Source organism: Denticeps clupeoides, chromosome 7 (assembly GCF_900700375.1).
Source record: "Denticeps clupeoides chromosome 7, fDenClu1.1, whole genome shotgun sequence".
Taxonomy (NCBI): domain Eukaryota; kingdom Metazoa; phylum Chordata; class Actinopteri; order Clupeiformes; family Denticipitidae; genus Denticeps; species Denticeps clupeoides.
The window spans coordinates 12798453-12818600 of NC_041713.1; the positions used below are offsets into that span (position 1 = coordinate 12798453).

General features: G+C 41.0%; 4 protein-coding genes across 10 annotated transcripts; 2 read left to right on the forward strand and 2 right to left on the reverse strand.

The window, feature by feature from the left end:
• Positions 1 to 14: 14 nt before the first annotated feature.
• eef2kmt (eukaryotic elongation factor 2 lysine methyltransferase) lies at positions 15 to 2600 on the forward strand. Of its 3 annotated transcripts, XM_028985042.1 has the most exons (9): positions 17 to 395; positions 627 to 689; positions 1345 to 1425; positions 1529 to 1630; positions 1709 to 1842; positions 1937 to 2008; positions 2075 to 2187; positions 2255 to 2404; positions 2492 to 2600. In XM_028985042.1, the coding sequence occupies exons 1-9, from the start codon at positions 270 to 272 to the stop codon at positions 2590 to 2592; spliced, it is 942 nt and encodes a 313-aa protein (XP_028840875.1). In that variant the 5' UTR covers positions 17 to 269; the 3' UTR covers positions 2593 to 2600. The 3 variants fall into 3 exon arrangements, with proteins under 3 accessions (XP_028840873.1, XP_028840875.1, XP_028840872.1); XM_028985039.1 differs by having other exon boundaries at positions 23 to 395; positions 1937 to 2187; XM_028985040.1 differs by lacking the exon at positions 627 to 689 and having other exon boundaries at positions 15 to 395; positions 1937 to 2187.
• alg1 (ALG1 chitobiosyldiphosphodolichol beta-mannosyltransferase) lies at positions 2458 to 6833 on the reverse strand. 5 transcript variants are annotated; one of them, XM_028985033.1, is made up of 13 exons: positions 5787 to 6098; positions 5617 to 5694; positions 5429 to 5532; positions 5200 to 5348; positions 5012 to 5101; positions 4260 to 4370; positions 4048 to 4169; positions 3925 to 3963; positions 3785 to 3844; positions 3576 to 3686; positions 3364 to 3478; positions 2945 to 3020; positions 2458 to 2854 (listed from the first exon to the last, which is right to left on the reverse strand). In XM_028985033.1, the coding sequence occupies exons 1-13, from the start codon at positions 6073 to 6075 to the stop codon at positions 2717 to 2719; spliced, it is 1482 nt and encodes a 493-aa protein (XP_028840866.1). In that variant the 5' UTR covers positions 6076 to 6098; the 3' UTR covers positions 2458 to 2716. The 5 variants fall into 5 exon arrangements, with proteins under 5 accessions (XP_028840866.1, XP_028840867.1, XP_028840869.1 ...); XM_028985034.1 differs by lacking the exons at positions 5617 to 5694; positions 5787 to 6098 and adding an exon at positions 6547 to 6832; XM_028985036.1 differs by lacking the exons at positions 5200 to 5348; positions 5617 to 5694; positions 5787 to 6098 and adding an exon at positions 6547 to 6833.
• Positions 6563 to 8998, forward strand: c7h16orf89 (chromosome 7 C16orf89 homolog). Its single transcript, XM_028985038.1, has 8 exons — positions 6563 to 6859; positions 7131 to 7280; positions 7366 to 7516; positions 7611 to 7728; positions 7808 to 7970; positions 8062 to 8166; positions 8321 to 8404; positions 8511 to 8998. The coding sequence occupies exons 1-8, from the start codon at positions 6595 to 6597 to the stop codon at positions 8612 to 8614; spliced, it is 1140 nt and encodes a 379-aa protein (XP_028840871.1). The 5' UTR covers positions 6563 to 6594; the 3' UTR covers positions 8615 to 8998.
• On the reverse strand, positions 8737 to 20001 carry ift70 (intraflagellar transport 70). The gene is made up of 19 exons (XM_028985026.1): positions 19813 to 20001; positions 19510 to 19575; positions 18996 to 19205; positions 17387 to 17443; positions 17161 to 17296; positions 16425 to 16529; positions 16200 to 16328; positions 15959 to 16008; positions 14199 to 14351; positions 13858 to 13923; positions 13094 to 13147; positions 12931 to 12996; positions 12759 to 12835; positions 12446 to 12656; positions 11811 to 11882; positions 11570 to 11673; positions 10959 to 11037; positions 10271 to 10400; positions 8737 to 9146 (listed from the first exon to the last, which is right to left on the reverse strand). The coding sequence occupies exons 1-19, from the start codon at positions 19864 to 19866 to the stop codon at positions 9010 to 9012; spliced, it is 1956 nt and encodes a 651-aa protein (XP_028840859.1). The 5' UTR covers positions 19867 to 20001; the 3' UTR covers positions 8737 to 9009.
• Positions 20002 to 20148: the final 147 nt, after the last annotated feature.

The window sequence follows — 20148 nt, forward strand, 5'->3', positions numbered from 1 at the left end:
AGTAATCGGTTACTTTGAGAGATAAGAAGGGCGAGGTCAGACAGCCAGCGTTTATCTCAACGTTCTGTTTGGTCCAGCCTCAGGCTCTAACCGCGGACGCGTTCCAGTTACATTTTACTCATCAGGCATTTTTTCGCATCGTTTTGAAACCTTCCCGCAGGAACTACACTAACCATCGGCCACCGCGGCGCAAAACACAGAGTTCTGGGTAATCAGGAAGCGCTTCCGCCACACGTGAAAACATCTTATTCCTGCCATTTCACCAAATAATGATGGACCCTAATTCACACCAGAGTCCGAATGGGCAAATAGACAGTCGACGAGTAGAAGACATTAGTCTTGCATTTAAAAAGTTATTCTTGGCAATGTGTCGGCTAAATGTATTTCCATGGGACGTAAGTACATGTCACATACACACTACATCACATCAGTTACTATTATTAATCATAAACGTTTAAAACTAACTGACTTCTAAAGTAATTTTAACGTATTGTTTTTTTTTGGCAAATTAAGTTTACGTTTGCTTTTTTTTCTTCTTTTCTTGTATTAGCGTTTAATGTGTCATGAATATAGATAATTCAAAAGGCAAATTCAAATAACATACTCATAAATATGTTTGGTTTTAGGTCCTTGAAGCAAAACTTAAAACCGACAAACCATCAGACGTGATTCTTGATATTTTGAACGAGGTATTGAGAATGTTTTAGAATGTGGTCTGTTTATAGGGCGATTTCACTTGTCCGAATATTTAAGATGGGTACTCAGATAATGTGGAACGTCGTTTGTGATGTAAAATTTGTACTAATTTCAATGAAATTCAAAACAAAATTCAGTTTATATAGGTTATGTTGAATAGTGCATCTGACTTAATTAATATTTTCATACAATGCACCACATTTTAACTGTTAGTACTGGATATCTGTTATGTTATGTTATGTTAAACTTGACAGCACTCATGTAGCTTTTAGACCAGTGACATTGTTGTCCCGTGCATCACACCATCTTGGTCATTTTAGTTGCATATGTAGGTTTTTCATAATTATTATTTTATTCATAAACACTCATTATACATTTAAATATTTGGAGCAATAGTTTTGTCTGAATGCTTATAGAGTTCACAGAATTTTATTGTGGAAGTTCATTCAAAGTGCTTGTATGGCTTTTATCATAACTCTGTCACATACATTGAACTACCAGGTAGTAAGTAGTAACTACCCAGTAGTAAGAAGTACTACATACATGTCACACTTGTTCATAATTCTGACCACTAGTTATGGGGATAAAGTAACTTGTGTTATCAAAATGAGATTATGTAAATTAATAATGTTAGTGACTTTCCGTCAGACATATCATCACACAGTTTGCCGTAAATATCCACCATCCGTAAAATACAGACGGCTCTTCCTGCAGGAGCTGATTAAAAAGGTTTGTTTATGACATTGCACATATTTATAGCAGTTAATATACTCGTCCAAATTATGTGCAATTGCATTTCCTGTGTGTACTCATTGTGTTGCTACATCCACAGCATGAAGCCACTGCAGAAGAACCACTTGATGAGCTTTATGATGCTTTAAGTGAAGTTCTAGGTCTTGAAGAAGAAACAATCTGCTACAAAAGCTACTTGATGGTACGTATTGCTAATGTAGTTATTTTCGAGCTAGGTGTTCCTTAGTGTCATATTTTATGTTTTTTTTTTTTTTTTTAGCTATCAGGGGATGTGGTGAGTCTCACAGAAAGTGTAGCTGTCATCTCAGAGGGCACTACAGGTTTGGTGACATGGGAGGCCGCTCTGTACCTGACAGAATGGGCCATTGAAAACCAGCAGGTCTTCAGCAGAAGGTGAATAATTAAAAAAAAAAATTATTATTGCTTTAACTTATTCACCATATACTTTTGTTTTTTTTTGTTTTTACCTGTTTTTTTCCATTTTTAGGAATGTGCTGGAGTTTGGTAGTGGAGTAGGGCTGACTGGAATTGCTCTGTGTCGATCCTGCAAACCCAGCAAGTACGTGTTCAGTGACTGCCACCATGGTGTGTTGAAAAGGCTACGAGAGAACGTTCATCTGAACAGCTCAGCAGATGGGGAAATCTCTGGTGTGTCGGTCCATATAGAGGAACTCGACTGGGAGTCTGTGCCTGAGGATAAGCTGCCTAGTATCGGAGTGGATATCGTGATTGCTGCTGGTAGGTAGGACCTGCAAGACTTTACCGGCAATCTCAGCAAATATCTCACTCCAGTCCTTTATCGCAGATGTGGTGTATGATCCCAGTATTATCAATTGCCTGGTGAGTCTGTTGTCACAGATTCTGAAGTGTGCTGGCCCAGGATCCCCACCTGAGGTTTACATTGCTTCAACAATTCGTAACCCGGAAACATACAACTCTTTCAAGACACAGCTCAGTGAGTGCTGCTCAGTTAAATTCACAATTGCCTTAAAAAAAATCACATTAATATAAAATGACAATAATAAATATGTTTATTTTTCAGCAAACGCTGCTGTACAGCACCTTGTGGTTCCAGGCCCTGTCACCAAAGTCTTCCCATATAACAGAAAGTCTTGTATTGAACTGATAAAACTCTATGTGTAAAAATGTTACCAAAGTGGTTCTATTTACATCACATTTACATCAGTGGAATGCTGATGAGCTTGAGGTGGGTGTGAATAAGCTTGGTGAAAGAATACAAGCCAGTCCAACTGGGCCTGCTTATTGGTTAACTGCACTGATCAGTTAGCAGGGGAAGGACAGTCTGGTCCCAGTTCTCATCCCAACGCTGCTGCTCACTGGCCCTCAGGTTCCTGCGCAGGTGGGCAAGTTTGCCCTGTGGGCTTGGAAAATCACAGAGCAGCATCTGATACAAGGAGAGGACATAACATGAGAGGACTGGCAACACAAGCCCAAACTTCTTATAGATGACGAGGATAAAGAAGAGAATGCTTACTTTCAGCTGCTCAGCTAGGTCTTTGGAATCATGAAATATCAGTCCATTTTCCTCGTGCTTCACAAGTTCATGTAAACTGAAAGATTAAAAAAAAAAAAAAAAAAGCTAATTACAGTAACAAGAGCTAAAATGGTATACAGCAGTTTTATGCCCTCCATGCCGGGTTAATGTGAACGGTTTTACATTGACAGTTGCATGCCTCATAATTCAATGTAGGGTTATAATAAGCATTAAGATTACAGCTAGATTTATACCAGGGATCTAAAATGAGAGTTCCCAATTATATTCTTTAAGGTTTCTCTGCAACAAGAAATCTATCCCTTTTTTTGGGATCTTTTGAAAGATGCACTCTGTATGCATCTCACAGACTGCCCTCATAAACGGGGATGACTGGTTAGGGGGGAAAAGAAAAAACCCACCACTGAAAGTGAACGGCACATACAGGTAGACAGCAGCCAAACATATCCACTACTTTCATGGGCAGATCAAGGCCGCTGGAGGACTTGTGTAGGCATACGCCAAGATCTGCAGAACCTGTTGAAATAATTATCCACTATTTAAAAAAAAAAAAAAAAAAGTGTAGACTGCATGCAAAGCTTACTATGCTAATTATTTATTCACCCAACCATACCGAGCATCACAGGGTAATCCTCTGCTTCTAACCATGGAGTGCAGAACTTCACATGCTTGAAACATCTGGAGTTTATGAGTTTCTTATAGTATTCCTTCTGTGGACCTTTGCCTGTAATACAGAATCTGGGTTTGAATTTAATAACAAGCAAATCATTATGTTATTTGATGTATTGTCATGAGACACCAGCCTTCTGGAAAATGCCATACCTGTGATGACACACACTAGAGATGGGAGATTTTCTCCTGCATTCAGAAACCCTTCATAATCTTTTGGGAAGAAAAATAATCAAAAAGTTTAGTAAAACAGAGTAAAAATAAAACTTAAAAAAACAAAACAGCAATATTACCTTCAAGAGCCTTTAACAGAATGGAGAAATCTTCATCCTCTGGTAGGGAAAAAGTCTATTTTAACCACTCTAGTGGTATTACAAGAATAACTTAACAATAATGCTCCACGAGGAAGTACCAACCAGTCCAGCTGGTGCTACTCAGGAGCAGAACAGGGCGTCCAGGGAGAGACTGGACAACGCCGCTGGTTGTGTTGTGCTCTGTAAAAGCTGTCAGCTCCACATGATCACCAGTGGGCTCCATACTGAAGGACAAACGCTATGATTATATATGGTAATTCTGTAACATACACACAAAAAAAACGAGCCTAAAACGCCACAGTTAGATGAGAAACCTTGATTGAAAGGGTAAATAAAGCTTGGCCATCCTCATAAAGAGATCATGCTGAAATTGAACAGGTGTCTCCTTAAATAATGACGGTGGCCTGTCATACAAAGTGGTTGCCCTGTAAACAGAAAAGGAAAGATAGAAGATTAGGTCTCAGAGGTAGCAGTTATGTACAGGGCATATATTCCATCTAAGGATGTACTTCTACCAAGTAGGTATTCTGCTCCATTCCCTGTACAAGCAAATTTCTTGTACATTTAAATCTTGCTTTCGGGATAGTCACAAAAGCTTAATTTCTGACTCACAGGACTTTAGCATTTACATTTACGGCATTTATCAGACGCTCTTATCCAGAGCAACTTACAATCAGTAGTTACAGGGACAGTCCCCCCCCTGGAGCAACTTAGGGTTAAGTGTCTTGCTCAGGGACACAATGGTAGTAAGTGGGATTTGAACCTGGGTCTTCTGGTTCATAGGCGAGTGTGTTACCCACTAGGCTACTACCACCAGCACTGTGTGTGTGTGTGTGTGTGTGTGTGTGTGTGTGTGTGTGTCTCTCAAGGTGAGTAATTAGCGACAATTCAACAGATCACGTTTCCCAGTCCAGCTTCTCAAGAGACACTGTTGCGTATAATCGAACAACCTAATTGACTGGATATTCTTGCTTTAGGGGTCATGGTGTCATTGTTCAGGGGTAATCAGTTTACAGGACAGTTTGTCTACAATCGGAATTATGTAACAACGAAATTTGACACTTACTTAATTTTCCAGTTCCTCTGGAGATCCTCCTTCATTGCATTGGTAACACACAGGTTGGAATGCGAAGATCGTCCAAAGACCTTCTCATACCTTTGAGAGAAACAACAAAAACAGTACTATTCCTGAAAGCTACAGTTTCGTAATGTAAGACTTTCTGCAATTTATTATTATTATTTTGACATACTAACCATCTGGCCACATGCACAACAGGATGGCTTTGCCCATGGCTTAGGGCCATTATGGTATAACCATAATTATGCCAATCAATGATGAACTTGCTCCCCTGTAAACTGCACACCAGCCACGTTATGGCAATGCTTGGCAGTCCTGGGGGATTCTGATGAATAGGAACGTGAACAGAACTTGAACTGCAGCACATTCAAGGCACGAAAAAAAAAAAACAAAAAAACAACGTACCTGCATGAGAACATGGGAATGAGCTCCAATCTTCAGAAGCACCCAAAGCAGCTGCACCGACTGCACCACCACTTTGGTAAAATAACCCAGGATCTTTGGACCGACTAAAAAATAAAGAGAATAAATGTGACTGAGGTGTTTGGAGATGAACCACTCCAAACAATACTCCAATCAGAATAAACTGCAACCTTGCAGCCCTTTGACCTCTGAAATTGGGATTATTTGGATCTTCTCATCACCCAGTACATCCTGGTGAGGTTTGGTACCTGGGAATGGTATGGCGTTATTGCGTGGCTGAGCGCGTAATAAGATGTATTCATTGTTCACCCAGCAGAGCGTGCGAAAGAAGCGCATTTACCACAGACGCCGACAAACGAGACGCGGTGTCCGTGCTTGCTGAGGGAGACGGCGTGGTACTGCATCCGCGGACTGCGCCCGACGTCGCCCAGCACCATCACACACACGCGGCCCGCCTGGCGGGCGCCGCGTCTCCTGCGACGCAGCCCGGCTAAAACGCCCAGTGCCACGGCGCCAGCAGAGGCCAACAACCCACACCGGCCCACTGCCGACGCGCCGAAACACCCCGCAACCGCGACAGCCAGCAAACACCCGAGAACCAGCGGCGCGGACAGGCCGCCGGCCGCCATGGTTGTTTCCGCTGCGACGTGATGACGCGCCACGCGCATGCGCATAAAGGTGATCCGAATTACGTAATAACCAGCAACCTGCTATCCACCGAAAACCATTCCTAAAGCCTGTTTGGTATGACATATGCATACATACACGTGTATGCGTCCATACATTTTACAGACACACTTTAATGGGAAATTTGAGATCGGTAGTGAAATCATACTGATGGTGGAGACTTTTTCGTGAGTTTTCAGGTGTGAAAATGAGTGCGTGAATCGGTGTTCCTAATAGAACCTGAACATTGAACAACATACAGTAAACCAAAAGGATGACGATTTTGTTTTTAGTTTATTTTTATTTTAAACACACGCCCAAGTTTTACATCCCACCAAGTTGGATAACTGGTGGAATATGTCTAAGATATCCCCATGGTGCCCTAAACGATGGACTATGTGGAATGTGTTAAATGTGATCCCGGTCTCGCCTACCTTCGAACGGCAGCAGGACACGTGACCCGTCGCTTTTCCTCCTGCTGAATGGATGTCGGGATTCCGGACGGGCGCAGTTGTGCGGCGGTTACGCAAGAGAAACGCAGCCGCTCGCTTTCCGGGCGAAACCCGGCGATGATGGTGAAGTACCACACGATCGCGAACCTGATCGTTGTGCTGGGCGCGGTGCACGCCGCGCGACAGGAGGTCGTCGACGATGTGATCTGGAGTTTATCCAAGGGGGTGACTTTCCTGGAGAGGCAGTTCAGGAATATCAACCTGGACGGCGTGGTTGGATACAAAATCCTTCATGGTAACTAACACTTTCTTCTACCAAATGTGTCACTCGAAATTCAGTAGAATTCTTGATAGCTTATAATATATTCTACATTTTACATTATATTATTAAAATGCTTATTTGTGAAATCTTCAAACCATGACAGATTTATCTTAATGAATTCTAAAACAGTGGCTGTACAGGACTTAAAACTGCATTAGAACAGTTCAACTAGACGTTTTGCAGGCAGAGTGAAATTTCAGACAATAAAGGAGAAAGTGTTCATTGCTGTGCTTCATGTGTGCAGTTGAACTTCTAGAAGCCGTAAGGTTATGGCCAAGAGACCTGGAAAGCCTTTCTCAGCGGTCGGCGGTGGTAGCTCTGGTTAAAAGATTGGACAACAGCTTGTCCCAAGCTGTAAGGTCACTCCAGGGCTCTGATCCAAAATACTACAGAGGTATAACACGTTTATAACCCATGCAACTGTACAACAGTGTCTTTTTTTTTTTAAAGATAACAGTATTCTGATGCTACTGCTGCAGAGTTTGAGCCGCTGATGGAGACGTCGTTTTGGTCCTTGCCTCACAAGTGGAGCGCCACAGACCCCTCCCTGGTGTACACATCGGTCAGAGCGATGGAGTGCTTTGATGAGCAGTTCAGTGACAAGTGCTTGACGCTGCTTCTGGGCACCTGGTATGGCGTTGTCTCTCAGTCTTGTATGTCTATGTATATGCATATGTTTCATCCACGGTCAAATTAAAGGCATTGGGTTCTGTGCATTTGGAAGGAAAGATAACGGGACACCGTGCATCGTTACGAAAACCTGCAGGGACACCATGACGCGGTTTGGGTGCCCTCACTATTCGCTCTCACACCAACTTCTGTACTTTATGATTGGGACAATGGTAAAGTATCCTGAAAAGAACCTCTCATGTCGCATAGGTGTAAATATAGTGTGACAACTTCCACTGCCTTCTGCCACAGAATGGGTGTTCCCGGATGCTGAGGGGGGAAATGAGGCTGTCTCACGTCAACATGACAGTGCGTCATTATCAGAAGCTATTCTGCTCCAATATGATGAAAAGTAATCAGGACTTAAGTAAAAATGGGTTCCTTGGTCAAACCCAGGACATATTCATTGAAAACAGTAAGTCTCTTGAGTTGGGTGTGTTTTACAACAGAGATAATATCATTAACATCTCTGAGCCCTGGTCCATGACAAATCCTGTTCTCTGCAGTACTTCTGTGTGGTCTGGCCGGCTTTTCAGACTTTTACAAACAGGAATGGCTGGAGCATATTTTCATGTGGCAGGACCTCACTTCAGGGTGCTTTGGGAAGGAGGGTGAGCGCCAAGCATCAACTCCATCATGATTAGAATTTAAATGAATTTTAGCACACACATTTGTTATTAGGAGAACACAACGTGCAGTGGTTTGGGGACATCTGGTAAGGCCATATGGTATGCATTAACCAGCTTGTGTTTATTGCCTTTGTAGAAGACTTCTCCTTCAGTTTTGTGGAAGAACTTTTGGATATAGAGCCTCACAGGAGGGTTAAAAGAAGAGAGAAAACCCTTCAAGGTGCTAAGAAGTTCACAATATTTCATATTTCATTAGATGAAATTCGTGGTTAAAATTAGACTAAAGCTTGAAAAGGCATGAATAACTTGGATGTCTCCTCCTGCAGATGGATGTTCAAGTCACATGACTGGGGTAGCAATGAGTGCTCTGGGAGGATATCTGAAATACTACATATCAGAGCATGACATAACGAAGAGACCATTATCATAATCTGATTATTAATGACAAATTCTTCTCAAGTATGGGACCATTTTGAAGGCAATGATTTTTTATGATCCCCATGGTTGCGTGAGGGAGCAAGTGTGGTGTGATGAAGAAAAAACAGCCAAAACTATGTTTACAAAGTTTACTGTTGAAATGGACTTCATCTTTTTACAAATCATTTTTTTAATAATAATAAAATATGATTAATTGTTAGCAATCCATAAGTCAGCATGGTTATCATACACATTGTATACAAAAGTGTATGTTGTCATTCTTTAACGGGGTCACATAGTCATGATATTTTATGTCTCACCTGAGCAAAACAGAAATATAGACTGAACATTTGAGGAAAAAAATAAAGCCCTGTGCATCATGCACAGCACAACTGTAGACTAATGAAATTACTGATTCCAGCCAGTGACTTCGTAGAACAACGCTTTCAGCACACGGGCCTCGTATGTAACCGTGTTTTTTCCAATGTGCAATCGGTCCTCCTCCAGGGGCTGCTCGATGACTGCCAGCACATCCTTCCCGTGCACTTCAGAAGGAGGGATGAAAAAATAATTAATCCCACTGAGGATGACTGCTCTGAAATTTAATTATCACCTTCTACTTAAGCCCTCACAACTCAAAGTCCTTCCCAAGCGAATTAAGCAACCCATGACAGTTGCGGTGCAACTGAAATCTCGTGGAAGGTTACTGAGCTGCATTAAAAATAACAAGTCCCTGACTGAGGTCAACTGACATGCATCATTCTTATTTAAATGTCGGGTAGAGGAAAGATTTGAAAGTTATAATGTAGGGAGGTGACATTTTTGTTTAGCTATAGACATATTGTAACCTGTTCTCAATTAATCATTCTTCAATGTTTGACCAGTCCTGCCAAAGTAACAGTAAAGTATAGGCGTAAAAACTGGCCTTTAAATTCTGCATGTATTGATACATAATAATGATGTTTTTGAAGCACTATATAAGTCGCAGCACTCTGTGAATGTCATGTTCATTAGTTTGCAAATCTGAATTCTTGAATTTAAAGATGATAACCCGCCTTCATGTTTGGTTAGATGAAAGTAATTGCCATTGTGAAACACTGCAGCACCCCACAAGGAACCCCACACACACAACAAAATGTGTCCTCTGCATTTAACCCATCCCCCTTGGTGAGCAGCGGCAGCCATGACAGGCACCCAGGGAGCAGTGTGGTGGGATGGGACTGTGCTCAGTGGCATCTTGGCTGTGTTGGAGTAGAACCAGCAACCTTCCGATTACGGGTCCGTTTCCTTACCCGCTAGATGTAGTGGCCATGGTCCTAACTTGACTACTACAGAGACATTTGTGATGTCTGCTAATGGCCCTGTGATGGAGGAGGAAGGAAGGAGATGGATAATGCACAACAACCGAGGGTGTTACATACTGACAGAAATGAAGACATAGGGTGCATGACAGCTGCCTATCATCCCTATGGATTTTTTTAATAAAGTACTCTTTACTAGTAACTGCTGAAGAAATATTTGATGTGACTTTTGCAAACACTACCCATGTGCTGATCCTTACATGAGCTACACCTGCATGATTTAAACTTCTGTTTTTATTTATTTTTTTTAACAAACAAAGTAATAAGACACTGTTTTGTCCAACACTACAATAAGCAGAGTCCCTTACACTCGCAGTGCTCCAAGAACTGGACACAATCCTGCACCACGGAGTCCCGAAGCATAATCATGTGCTTGGCCATGTTCTCCAGCAGCGACAGGAAGCACCTCTTAGCATAGAACCAAGTGTCTGTGCCCAGCTGTGGCGAAAGAAAGACGTTTTGAATTATAGGCCTGGCAAATCATTTGTGGTGAAACAGCAAACAACAATGTGCTGGTTTACACTCTGCTCTGTAGGTGGCGCTGCTCTGTGACATATCCTGTGGTGCTCAAAGAATTATTCTTCAAAAAATATCACCCAGTAAGGACTAACAATCAAAGATAATTAGCTTTTATAAAGTTGACTGGAGCACACACATGCTCAATATGATATTAAAACAGTCTCTCTCTAAATGCATTGCATTGTATTTCAGTGCTGTAACTTTTCATTCTGCAACACTCATGACAGTCAGGGGCCTCAAAAGCAGCAAAATGGTCTCTCATTGGGCCTGTGAGATAACAACAGTTCTGTTTTTTGCGGCAGTGCGGCAATACCCATGAGGATATGAGAATACAAATGTGCTAACCGGCTCATGGGCTCTGTTTGCTCAGCTGTTTTAAGGCGAGGTACGTGCTGGGTACTGCATTCAAATGATCAAAGGAAGCTCTCGAAATATGACTCCAATAATTGCAAGATGCTGAACTTGAAAATAGCAAACCTTTTTGTTGTAAGGCTCCAGGCTCTTAATTACACGTGAAATGCCAAAATCGTAGTTCCCCTTGGCACAGTATAGGTTTCTGCAGGTGGTAAACCAAAGAATTAATAGATTGAATTAATACACCCCCTTAATAAAGCCTCTTTATGACACATTGTCCCTATTATATGTTGCCAATGCATTAATAAAATGTAGTTAACAAATAATAAACAGGCGCTGTCTGTGGTGCTGATCACAGAGGTTTTAAGGTGGTAATATACTGTATATGTACATATACAGCTTTTCTATTTTATTCAAGTCAAACCTTTTTTTTTATTATTCAGCAAAATCAAGTCAAGATTCAATATATAAATGTATTCAATTTACACTGACTACCTGTGTTTACTATTTATACTAAATTAATTTTAGTTCCTTGTTAAATGTATTAAACAAAAACCTATTTTCACACTAATCTATTTATTGCACAACATGCATGCAGACTTAAGTCATATGTAAACAGTCCACGTAAGAAAAAAAAGCATGGTATCCTATGATAGTTGTCAGCGAATATGGCCAACCCCTGACATCTGACTGTTCTACAGCACCCTACACCGCAGCATTATTACAACACTCACCCAATCACCAGATTCACGATGCAGAGATGAAAGACCTTTTTATCTGGGTTGTCATAGGAAATCTGCTCCTCTTCCTTTTCAATCTTTCTCATCAACTCTTCTGCCTTTAAAGACACATCGAGACATGAAGACACATCCGCTTCTGCTACACACCAATGCATATGAGGGTGAAATCAAACAAGACCAAGGGGCATGTTGCCTGAGCTTCTGATCTAATGGCAGTACATGAAAATCCACTTACTTCTTCATTTTGACTTGTCATGATGTACGACACGCAGAGGTTGGCCAGCACTACGGCACTGACATTGAGAATCTGCAGGGAGGACAGGGTTGCTGGTTTAATGGCAGAATAACCACAGGCTGACAGAGGTACACAGCAAACAAACACACACACACACAAAAACACTACACAACAATTCCCATGCATTCAAGCAAAAACTGCCACAGCTCAGGTTACCGAAGGCTTTCGTTTGCAGGGACACTCTTGAATGTTACACTGTTCCAGCTAATGGAGGAGCAAAATAAATATGCACTGAAATAAATACACACTAACACACTATTCAGTCCCCTGTAAAAAATACAATGACATTTAAAGGCTTTCATTATTTTCAATGAACATAAATTGAATAACTATCAACCTTAAGATAAAAACGTGATATGCATTTTTTGGACGGTGGAATTTTTTTTGTGTAATTATCCTGTATAAACATAAATGTGGTGATTAACTGCATGTGAATAATTCATATATGAAAAAGTAAAGAATTCACATGGAAAAAGTACAGAGGACTGTGAAATTCCCCCCAAAAGACAATAAACTAAGTAACTTTACATTGTACAGAGACTAGTATAATAATGGGTAAGCATTTTGCCACATACATTATCATAATGCTTTTTGACGATGGGCTCGTAAAATCCAATGGCCTCCTTGTACTTGTTCTCTTGCATGAAGAGCACGTGAGCCACATTTAGTTTCCATGTGTCATGCTCATTGCAGAACTCCACTGACTTGCGGAAGATCTTTTCCACCATGTCGTAGTTCTCACGATTCCAGTAGATCTTAGCCTGGGCCATCAGCACAGGAACATACCTACAGAAATACATAATAAGCCACTAGACTAATTACAGTGATGGTGGAATACTGGCAGCCATGGAGAATTTAGGGTGAATGGTCCAAAATAACGCTACTGACTTCTCAAGAACTTCATCATAGTCATGAAGGGCCTTCTTCAAAGCCTCATCATCCCGATTGTGGCGTGCATCCTGTACCTTTATGAAGATTTTAAAAGCTCTGTGACTACATATTCTTCATCAACAAATAAAAACATATTTATTCTTGGCAAAATAGAAAAATGTGTTTTTACCTGTTTGGTCACCTTACGCAATTGCTCTGTCAATTCTGCTGTAATTTCATCAAACTTCCGAAAAGCCTAGAGGAGGCAAGAACACAAGTCATATTCCTATTCAAGAGGGCTCAATAAACACATTTCATTAATATATAAGCATTTGAAATATATTTTTGTTTACCTCCTCTGGGGCGGTCTGGCATGTGATCATGGCATCAAGAAACTTGTACAGATACTAGATATGAGAGAGAAAGGGGGAAAGATAATCAGAAATTCTAATCAAAACAAGGATTAGAAATAGTTTGCAGATCAGAAAGGACCTAATTGTCACAAAATGTAATAAAATGCGATTCAGTCGCTATTCCAGAATATAGTGGATTTTAATTTAAATATTTATTTATAGAACATTGCCCAACCATTTAATTCATCCTGAGCAATACAGAAGCATAGTATATGAATAGAGTATGTATTTTCTGTTGAAAAGAAACAGAAATAAATAAAAATTTCACCCCTGTACCATAACATGCATCAAGGTTAGTGGGGGAGGGTCTAATGAGTCTTTTTGGAGGTCTTTGTCCCTCACTGCCATCTGAGCCTAATGCCTGTTCAATGCAATTACCCAGAAGTGAGGAACACTGACATCTTGAAGCTGCAGTGCATTGTGAATTCAGCGGCGCAGTTCAGAAGCAGACAGCGTAGCAACTGATGCTGATGAGGATGGATGTGTAGAACAAAGCTAAACACTTTATTCTTATTCGTGGCACCTAACTGAATCAAGGCTCCGCAACAGGAACAAACAATAATCAGAGGAAAGGGAGAAATAATCCCCACATCATTTTTCTTGTGTTACCGTGACTGAGATCATTCATCTTGTTCAAAAATAACGTGTCTTGTTAAATTTGGTAAGGGACAGAGACATTCCTGTGGGTCTGATAGAGATTTTACCGGTGTGAGAAACTTGTACGTCAGGTGGGCATTTTCAGCCAGCACATCTGCAGCCAAGTCGAAGTACTGGCAGGAAAAACAAAGAACAAGCACATCTTGGGCATTTTAATGAGCTATGCATAAACGGCATCATCATCATAAAACCGCTCATCAGGGAGCACACTGAACCCGCCGACTCCTAACACAACACAGAGATTCTTTCAACATGACCTAAAATGCTCCAGGAACAGGTTTACACCAGAAAGTAAAATCAATGGCACATGTCAAATCCTCAGTATGTTCCTACTAACAGCTTAAGATGGGCTGAGAGTTTTGTTATATTGATGCCATGTTCGCCTTACCTCATATTTACAGTAAAGCAGCAGCAGATTGCCAAAAGTGACCTGAGGGAAGTCATTCTGTTGCAGGAGGAAGGTCAGTTTCTCAAAGCCCTCGGTGGGCTTGGAATCCATGTTCATCAAGGCCTGATTGTGAAGGGTTACTGGGTCCAGTTCCTGTGTCCAATACAAATGCATTATGAACATTTATCCTCTGTAAAAGCCATGCATTGACACATGCATAGTGTTCCTTTTTTTATTTCCACCCTCCAAACCTAGGAGCTGAGTATTAACTGTAATGGCTCTCCAGTGGACCCAATTTTAAACAATGAACGGCTGGAGAAAATCAATTCCAAGGACATCAGTCAACCTGTCTGAAAACATTCTTGCTACTCTCGAGGCATCTAACACAAAGTGTGTCAGTGTCCTCGTCCAGTTTATTGAGAAATGAGTCACCAGAGGGCAGTATTTGACTTTGGACATTCATTCGATTTTTCTCATTTATCTACCACGGCAGCTGGCATTTCTTGGGGAGAACTGGGAGGCAGAAAATATTTAGTTTACTTCAGTTTCATTTCACAGCTTTCTCATGTATCTGCTTTTCATTAAAAACTCTGAACAGGTATCACACTGATCCAAACTCAGTTTTATCTCCTAACACAGCAAAGTAATTTTAATTCTTTCAACCTCTTTCAGTACTCCAAATTGCCCAAATTGAGCATCTGTGGGATGTACTGGAATAACAGGAATCATCTGTGGATAACCCATCTCACATCTCACAGAATGGAATGCTTCTACTGCTAACGTCTGTGTGCCAGATACCACAGGACACCTTCAGAGCTTTATTGTAGTTCTTTCCATGATCAGACACAACTATAAATCCACCTATATACAAACTAGTGTTTCTCAAAACAATAGTTCCCATAAATTACATTAGCATTGATATTTGATTTCAGTCTGGTGCGTTTCTTTCTCCAAAACACAGCTGTAGATGTGGCTATGCTGGAGAAAAGGGTGAATTTCTTATTTTCTCATGTTTAATAAGAGCTTATGTAAGGGAAGGCCTCTATTTGAATTCATTATTTCTCTATGACCGCCACCGCTGACTAGCACAAGGACATGTCCCAGCAGCCAAGTGTCATTCCAGTATGCAGGTGTGGTGCCTTCCTCTACAGACATGCCCCTGCAGTACAACAATTGTGCAGCTGGAGGGGCAAGAAAAGCCCTGTTTGTGCCTCCCCATTACGGAATGCCTTTCTGCTCTTGTTAGCCAAGCATGGCTGGTTGGGTTGAGATTTCTGTAAAGACAGTGTGATCTCATCACGCAATTTTTTTTCACTTAATCCTCATCTGTCAAGGACCGTGTGGACAGAAAAGCCAATGAAATGTCAACCAAAAGCCTATCTGATGACAAGCAGCTGATGTTAGACTGCATCCTGTTCTGATTCCAACTGAGATTTCATTAACAGGGTGAAATGGTGTTCAGATCGGGCACGCTGGCTTATCTCACTGTTTCCACAGGTAAATCATTGTAGAAAAATAAAGCTTTCTGGTGTGGAAAATCATTGATGATTCTCCTACAGATCTTTTGAGACCAAAGGGGTAGTCGTCATGGCTTAAAAAATGTTCACATGGGAGAACTGAAACAGGGTCTGGATTTGGCTTTTTGTCTCTATTAAACAATGCAAAAGCATCTTATTTAAGTAAATATAAATATCTATCAAAAATATATTTTGTGATTTAAACAGTGGAATGATTTACACAGTGTGCAATGATCATTGTACCTCTTCTGATCTTGGGGGCATATCAGTCAAGGCCTCTCGTGCAGCATCATCTAAAGGTAAGAGTGAAACATACAAAATAAACATGAAAGACATGTTAAAGAAAGCTGAAAAAGCCCTTTAGATTGTGATGAGAGGCTTTGGGAATGCAATGCAAAACAAACCACAAACTGAAAAATATTAAAAAGCCAACGTGTAATAATAGACTTAACAGGTTTAATGTGCTGAAAGCAATACATCTCACATTTTTTGAGCTGGTACTTTATGGCCGCCTTCAGGTTAAATGCTTCAATCAGTGCGGTATCACGCAACACAAGGGTATTTCCAACACTTCTCACTTCTATCCCCTCTGTTGTCATACCAACACTGAGCTCTGGAAAAAAAAGTAAAAAATAAAAAGTAAAGTAAATGAACTAATTCTAATTTCAAATGCATTGTTATGTATAGGTGACATAGTGAAAACACACACCTGGATGTTCTCTAATTCCATGCTCTATTATCTCATCAATGTATTTGAGGGCAGGTGCATGTTGTTTAAGTTTGTAATGGCAGAGCGCTATGTTATATGCCAAAACTGAAAGACACAAGCAACATAAAGAAATAAAAAAAACATTCTCAGTTAGATAAGACCCATTTTTCCAATGTTACTCATTTCACCCTTTTACAATGTGGCTGTGTTGTCCCTGCTACTAAACAAATAACTTGTGTAGTGAGTGTATACTTGACAAATAAAATGATTATGAATGCCCCTAATGCCACTGATCTATATTAATCTATTGAATGCAACATGAGCAAAACTCCCTATGTGCTAAGCCTTATCCAACAGCACAAAACTCTGGTACAAATCTAGGGCAAAAACTTTTTGCCTAACATCCTGACACAAGTGAAAATTATTACCCAGAGTGCCGGGGGGGACAACCATTCCAAGTGTTTCTTTGTCCTATGTGGGTGTGGCTGACTTCAAAATCCTTATACACACATTTTGTGGGAAGATGTGGAAGAGCACAAAGAAACCACACTGTCTGCAGAGGTATGATAATAGTGTTGGAGCTGATTTATTTCCTTTGACTTGAGATAAGATGAAAGCCATTCAAAATGTGGATGTGATAATATTGATCTATCTGATATGTACACATCATTCACCCAGAACATTGTGAAATATGTCAACAAAATATGAAGATGTGTGAAGAAAAGAAGTAAATCACCTGGTTGGTAGCCTTGTACTTGCATGGAGGTCATGAACTTCTTGCATGCCTTTTCATACTCCTCTTCTTTATACAGCAAACAACCGAGGTCCACATCATAGTCCGGGTCATCCTGTGGTAGCTGCTCTACTAAGGACTGAAGTCATTGGTAAGACATGTGTAATTCATTTCAATGTTTTCTCCATATCATTAAATTAATTTAACAGTAATGAACGTGCAGATTAACCTTTGCACTGGCATATTCTCCTTCACGATATTTGATGGCAGCCTGAAGTTTAACCATCTATTTTAAAAGAGAAAATTGTGTGGGTTAAGAGAAGCCCAAAATTTATTATATTGTTAACATTGTATCTGAAAACGACTTGTTGCATGTTGTGGGTGATCGATGCATGCTTGTCTAGCCCCATACACAGATACTGTAGATGCTAACTAACTCCGCTGACAGTTTTAAACCTGAGGTTAAAATTAATTTTTTTCATAATCATCCGCAAGCATTTCAGATCATTCAATCAATACTCTTATTCCAAGCTTGAGGTTTAAGCCTGTGACTGTGAAACCAGGGCTGTGAAACCTGTGACTGTGAAACCAGAGCAGCGAGGTGTGCCCTTGCCCAGAAAATCCACAGCCATTTCACTGACACTGGGGATGTGTGGCTATCATCCAACTACAGGGCGTCTCCTGTGATGGTGAGGCCTCTTTTCCGGGCACGCTCAAGAACTTTTATGCATAGTTTGAAGCACAAAACAGCTGGTAGTCCAGGAGAACCTCCTAATGACCAGGTACTTTGTTTGACCATGGCTGATGTGAGGAAATCTCTGCTCAGAGTCAACCTGCGGAAAGCTGCTGTACCAGATACCATTCCAGGTGTGCTCAGTGCAAAACACACTGCTGAGCATCGGCTGCTCCTCAGTGGACAATGTACAGAACATCAACCACAGATAACTTCATGTGGACCCTCAACACCAGCAAGAAGGCCCAGCGGCATCTCTACTTAGTATAGTGCATCTTCCACCCCAAATCCACACCATGTTCTACAGTTGTACAGAGGAACCACAGAGAGCATGCAGCTGTATCACAGTCTGGTATGGAAACTGCAATGTTTTAAACTACAAGACCCTACAGAGGATCGTGAGACCAGGTGAGAAGATCATCAGATTCTGTCCCCTCCCTATCAAAGACATTTACATCCGCCAAGCCACCAGGATTGTTGAAAACTCCACTCACCCCTCCCACATACTCTTCTCCCTCCTCCCATCCATGGCATCCGGGCCTTCACTGTTAGTTTCTTCCCTCAAGCCATCAGACTCCTCAACCTGAACTGAACCATTTTATACTGCACTTTCTGTATATAACATGACACCCTCTGTCATGGTATTGCTACAAACTCCGCATTTACATGTTCTGTTTGCTCGTGTTGCAACATGGCCCGAGATCAACGTTTCTTTATATAAGATAGAAATTAAAATAAAAAATAAAATAAAAAACCCTAGTTCTACCACCACCCTTTTATTAACTGAAGGTGAAAAAAAAACCATTACAAATAAAAAATAATAAACAGAAACTTAAACCTTCACCATTCCACCTACATTCACTTGCTGCACACTCTTTGTAACTGTAATATCCCCAGGCAGGCATGATCTGTTTTGGATGGCTCATGTTCTGTCTTTTATTGTGCTATACATTTTGTTTCTGAGCTTTTTTTGTTGTTGGTGTTGTTGCATTTTGGACCTTTTTTTTTTAAAAAACTACCACCAAATACACAAACCAAGGGGAAATAAATAAAACTGGGAAATTAATGTTCAAATGTGATGTAACTGTGGGCAGTGGCTACACACCTTTGTCTGGCTGGAAGGGTTATCCAGGAGGAAAGTAGCCTTCATTGCTTCAGCAAAGGCCCCAGCGCCATATAGTGATTGGGCATAGTACAACTTGTACTCCTCCACTTCTGGGTGCAGTTGTGTGAGCTGCTCATAACACTCTGCTGCATTGGTGAAGTCTTGCATGTGATAATAACAGTACCCAAGGAGCGAAAGGGCAGCCCTTGACTGGAAATGTGCATAAACACCAGAAAGTTAACTGCCAGTAACTGCCAGTGTGATATGTACTGCTGTTAAGTCACTAGGATACATTTCAAGTATGGAACTTACTGTATTTAGTTACTTTATTCCATTGTCATGCAAATAGCGACAAATCTCAAGTAATATCATACCATACAATATATTATATATATCCTCTTTAGTGAGATACTACCAGTGTAAATGGAAATAAAGAAAACACACTGTGTACAAACTTTTGGCCTGAACTGTATTTATAAAAAAACATAGAGGTATTAAAGGCAATTGAACGTACCTTTACATGTTTTTGAAGTTCATTGCTTAGGATGTTAATAGCGTCTCCGTAGCGTGCATCTTTAATCTTGCATAAAAAACATCGACAGTCACTCTACGTGCTCTCTAAGCAGTGAATGCAGTTTAGCTCACATTACAATGCAGTGTGAGAAGAAGGTGTATAACGCCCTCTGTTACAAAATTCTCTTTATTTATAATGAACAATGTCCATTAACAGCGAGTCGACAAATCGTTAAGGTAGAGCATCCCCTGCAACAGCAAGTTATCAGAAGCACGATTAGAAGCTCTCGAGCTAAACACCCACCATTTTGTACACCGTAGCGGTGTACTCGCCGTCCTTAATCGTCGTCGGCATCATGGCTCATTGACGCAAAAGCTGAAAAAGTCTGAAACACAAAATCTGCCGTGACTGAATGAGACGTACACGTCAGCTGCTGCACATTTTTTGCGCGTTCTGTACGGCGCAGGGGCCGCTTCGCGGTTGCTCGGCAACCAAGCCGGAAACGGAAGTTTTAAATATCTGTGAGGGTTCTCAGTCGTCCAAGGTTTGTTGACAAAGAAAGCAGCCAATGACGTGCAGGGGGCGGGGCCCCAGTTTCACCACATAGCGGCGACTGCAACACGGCGACCAACACACCAC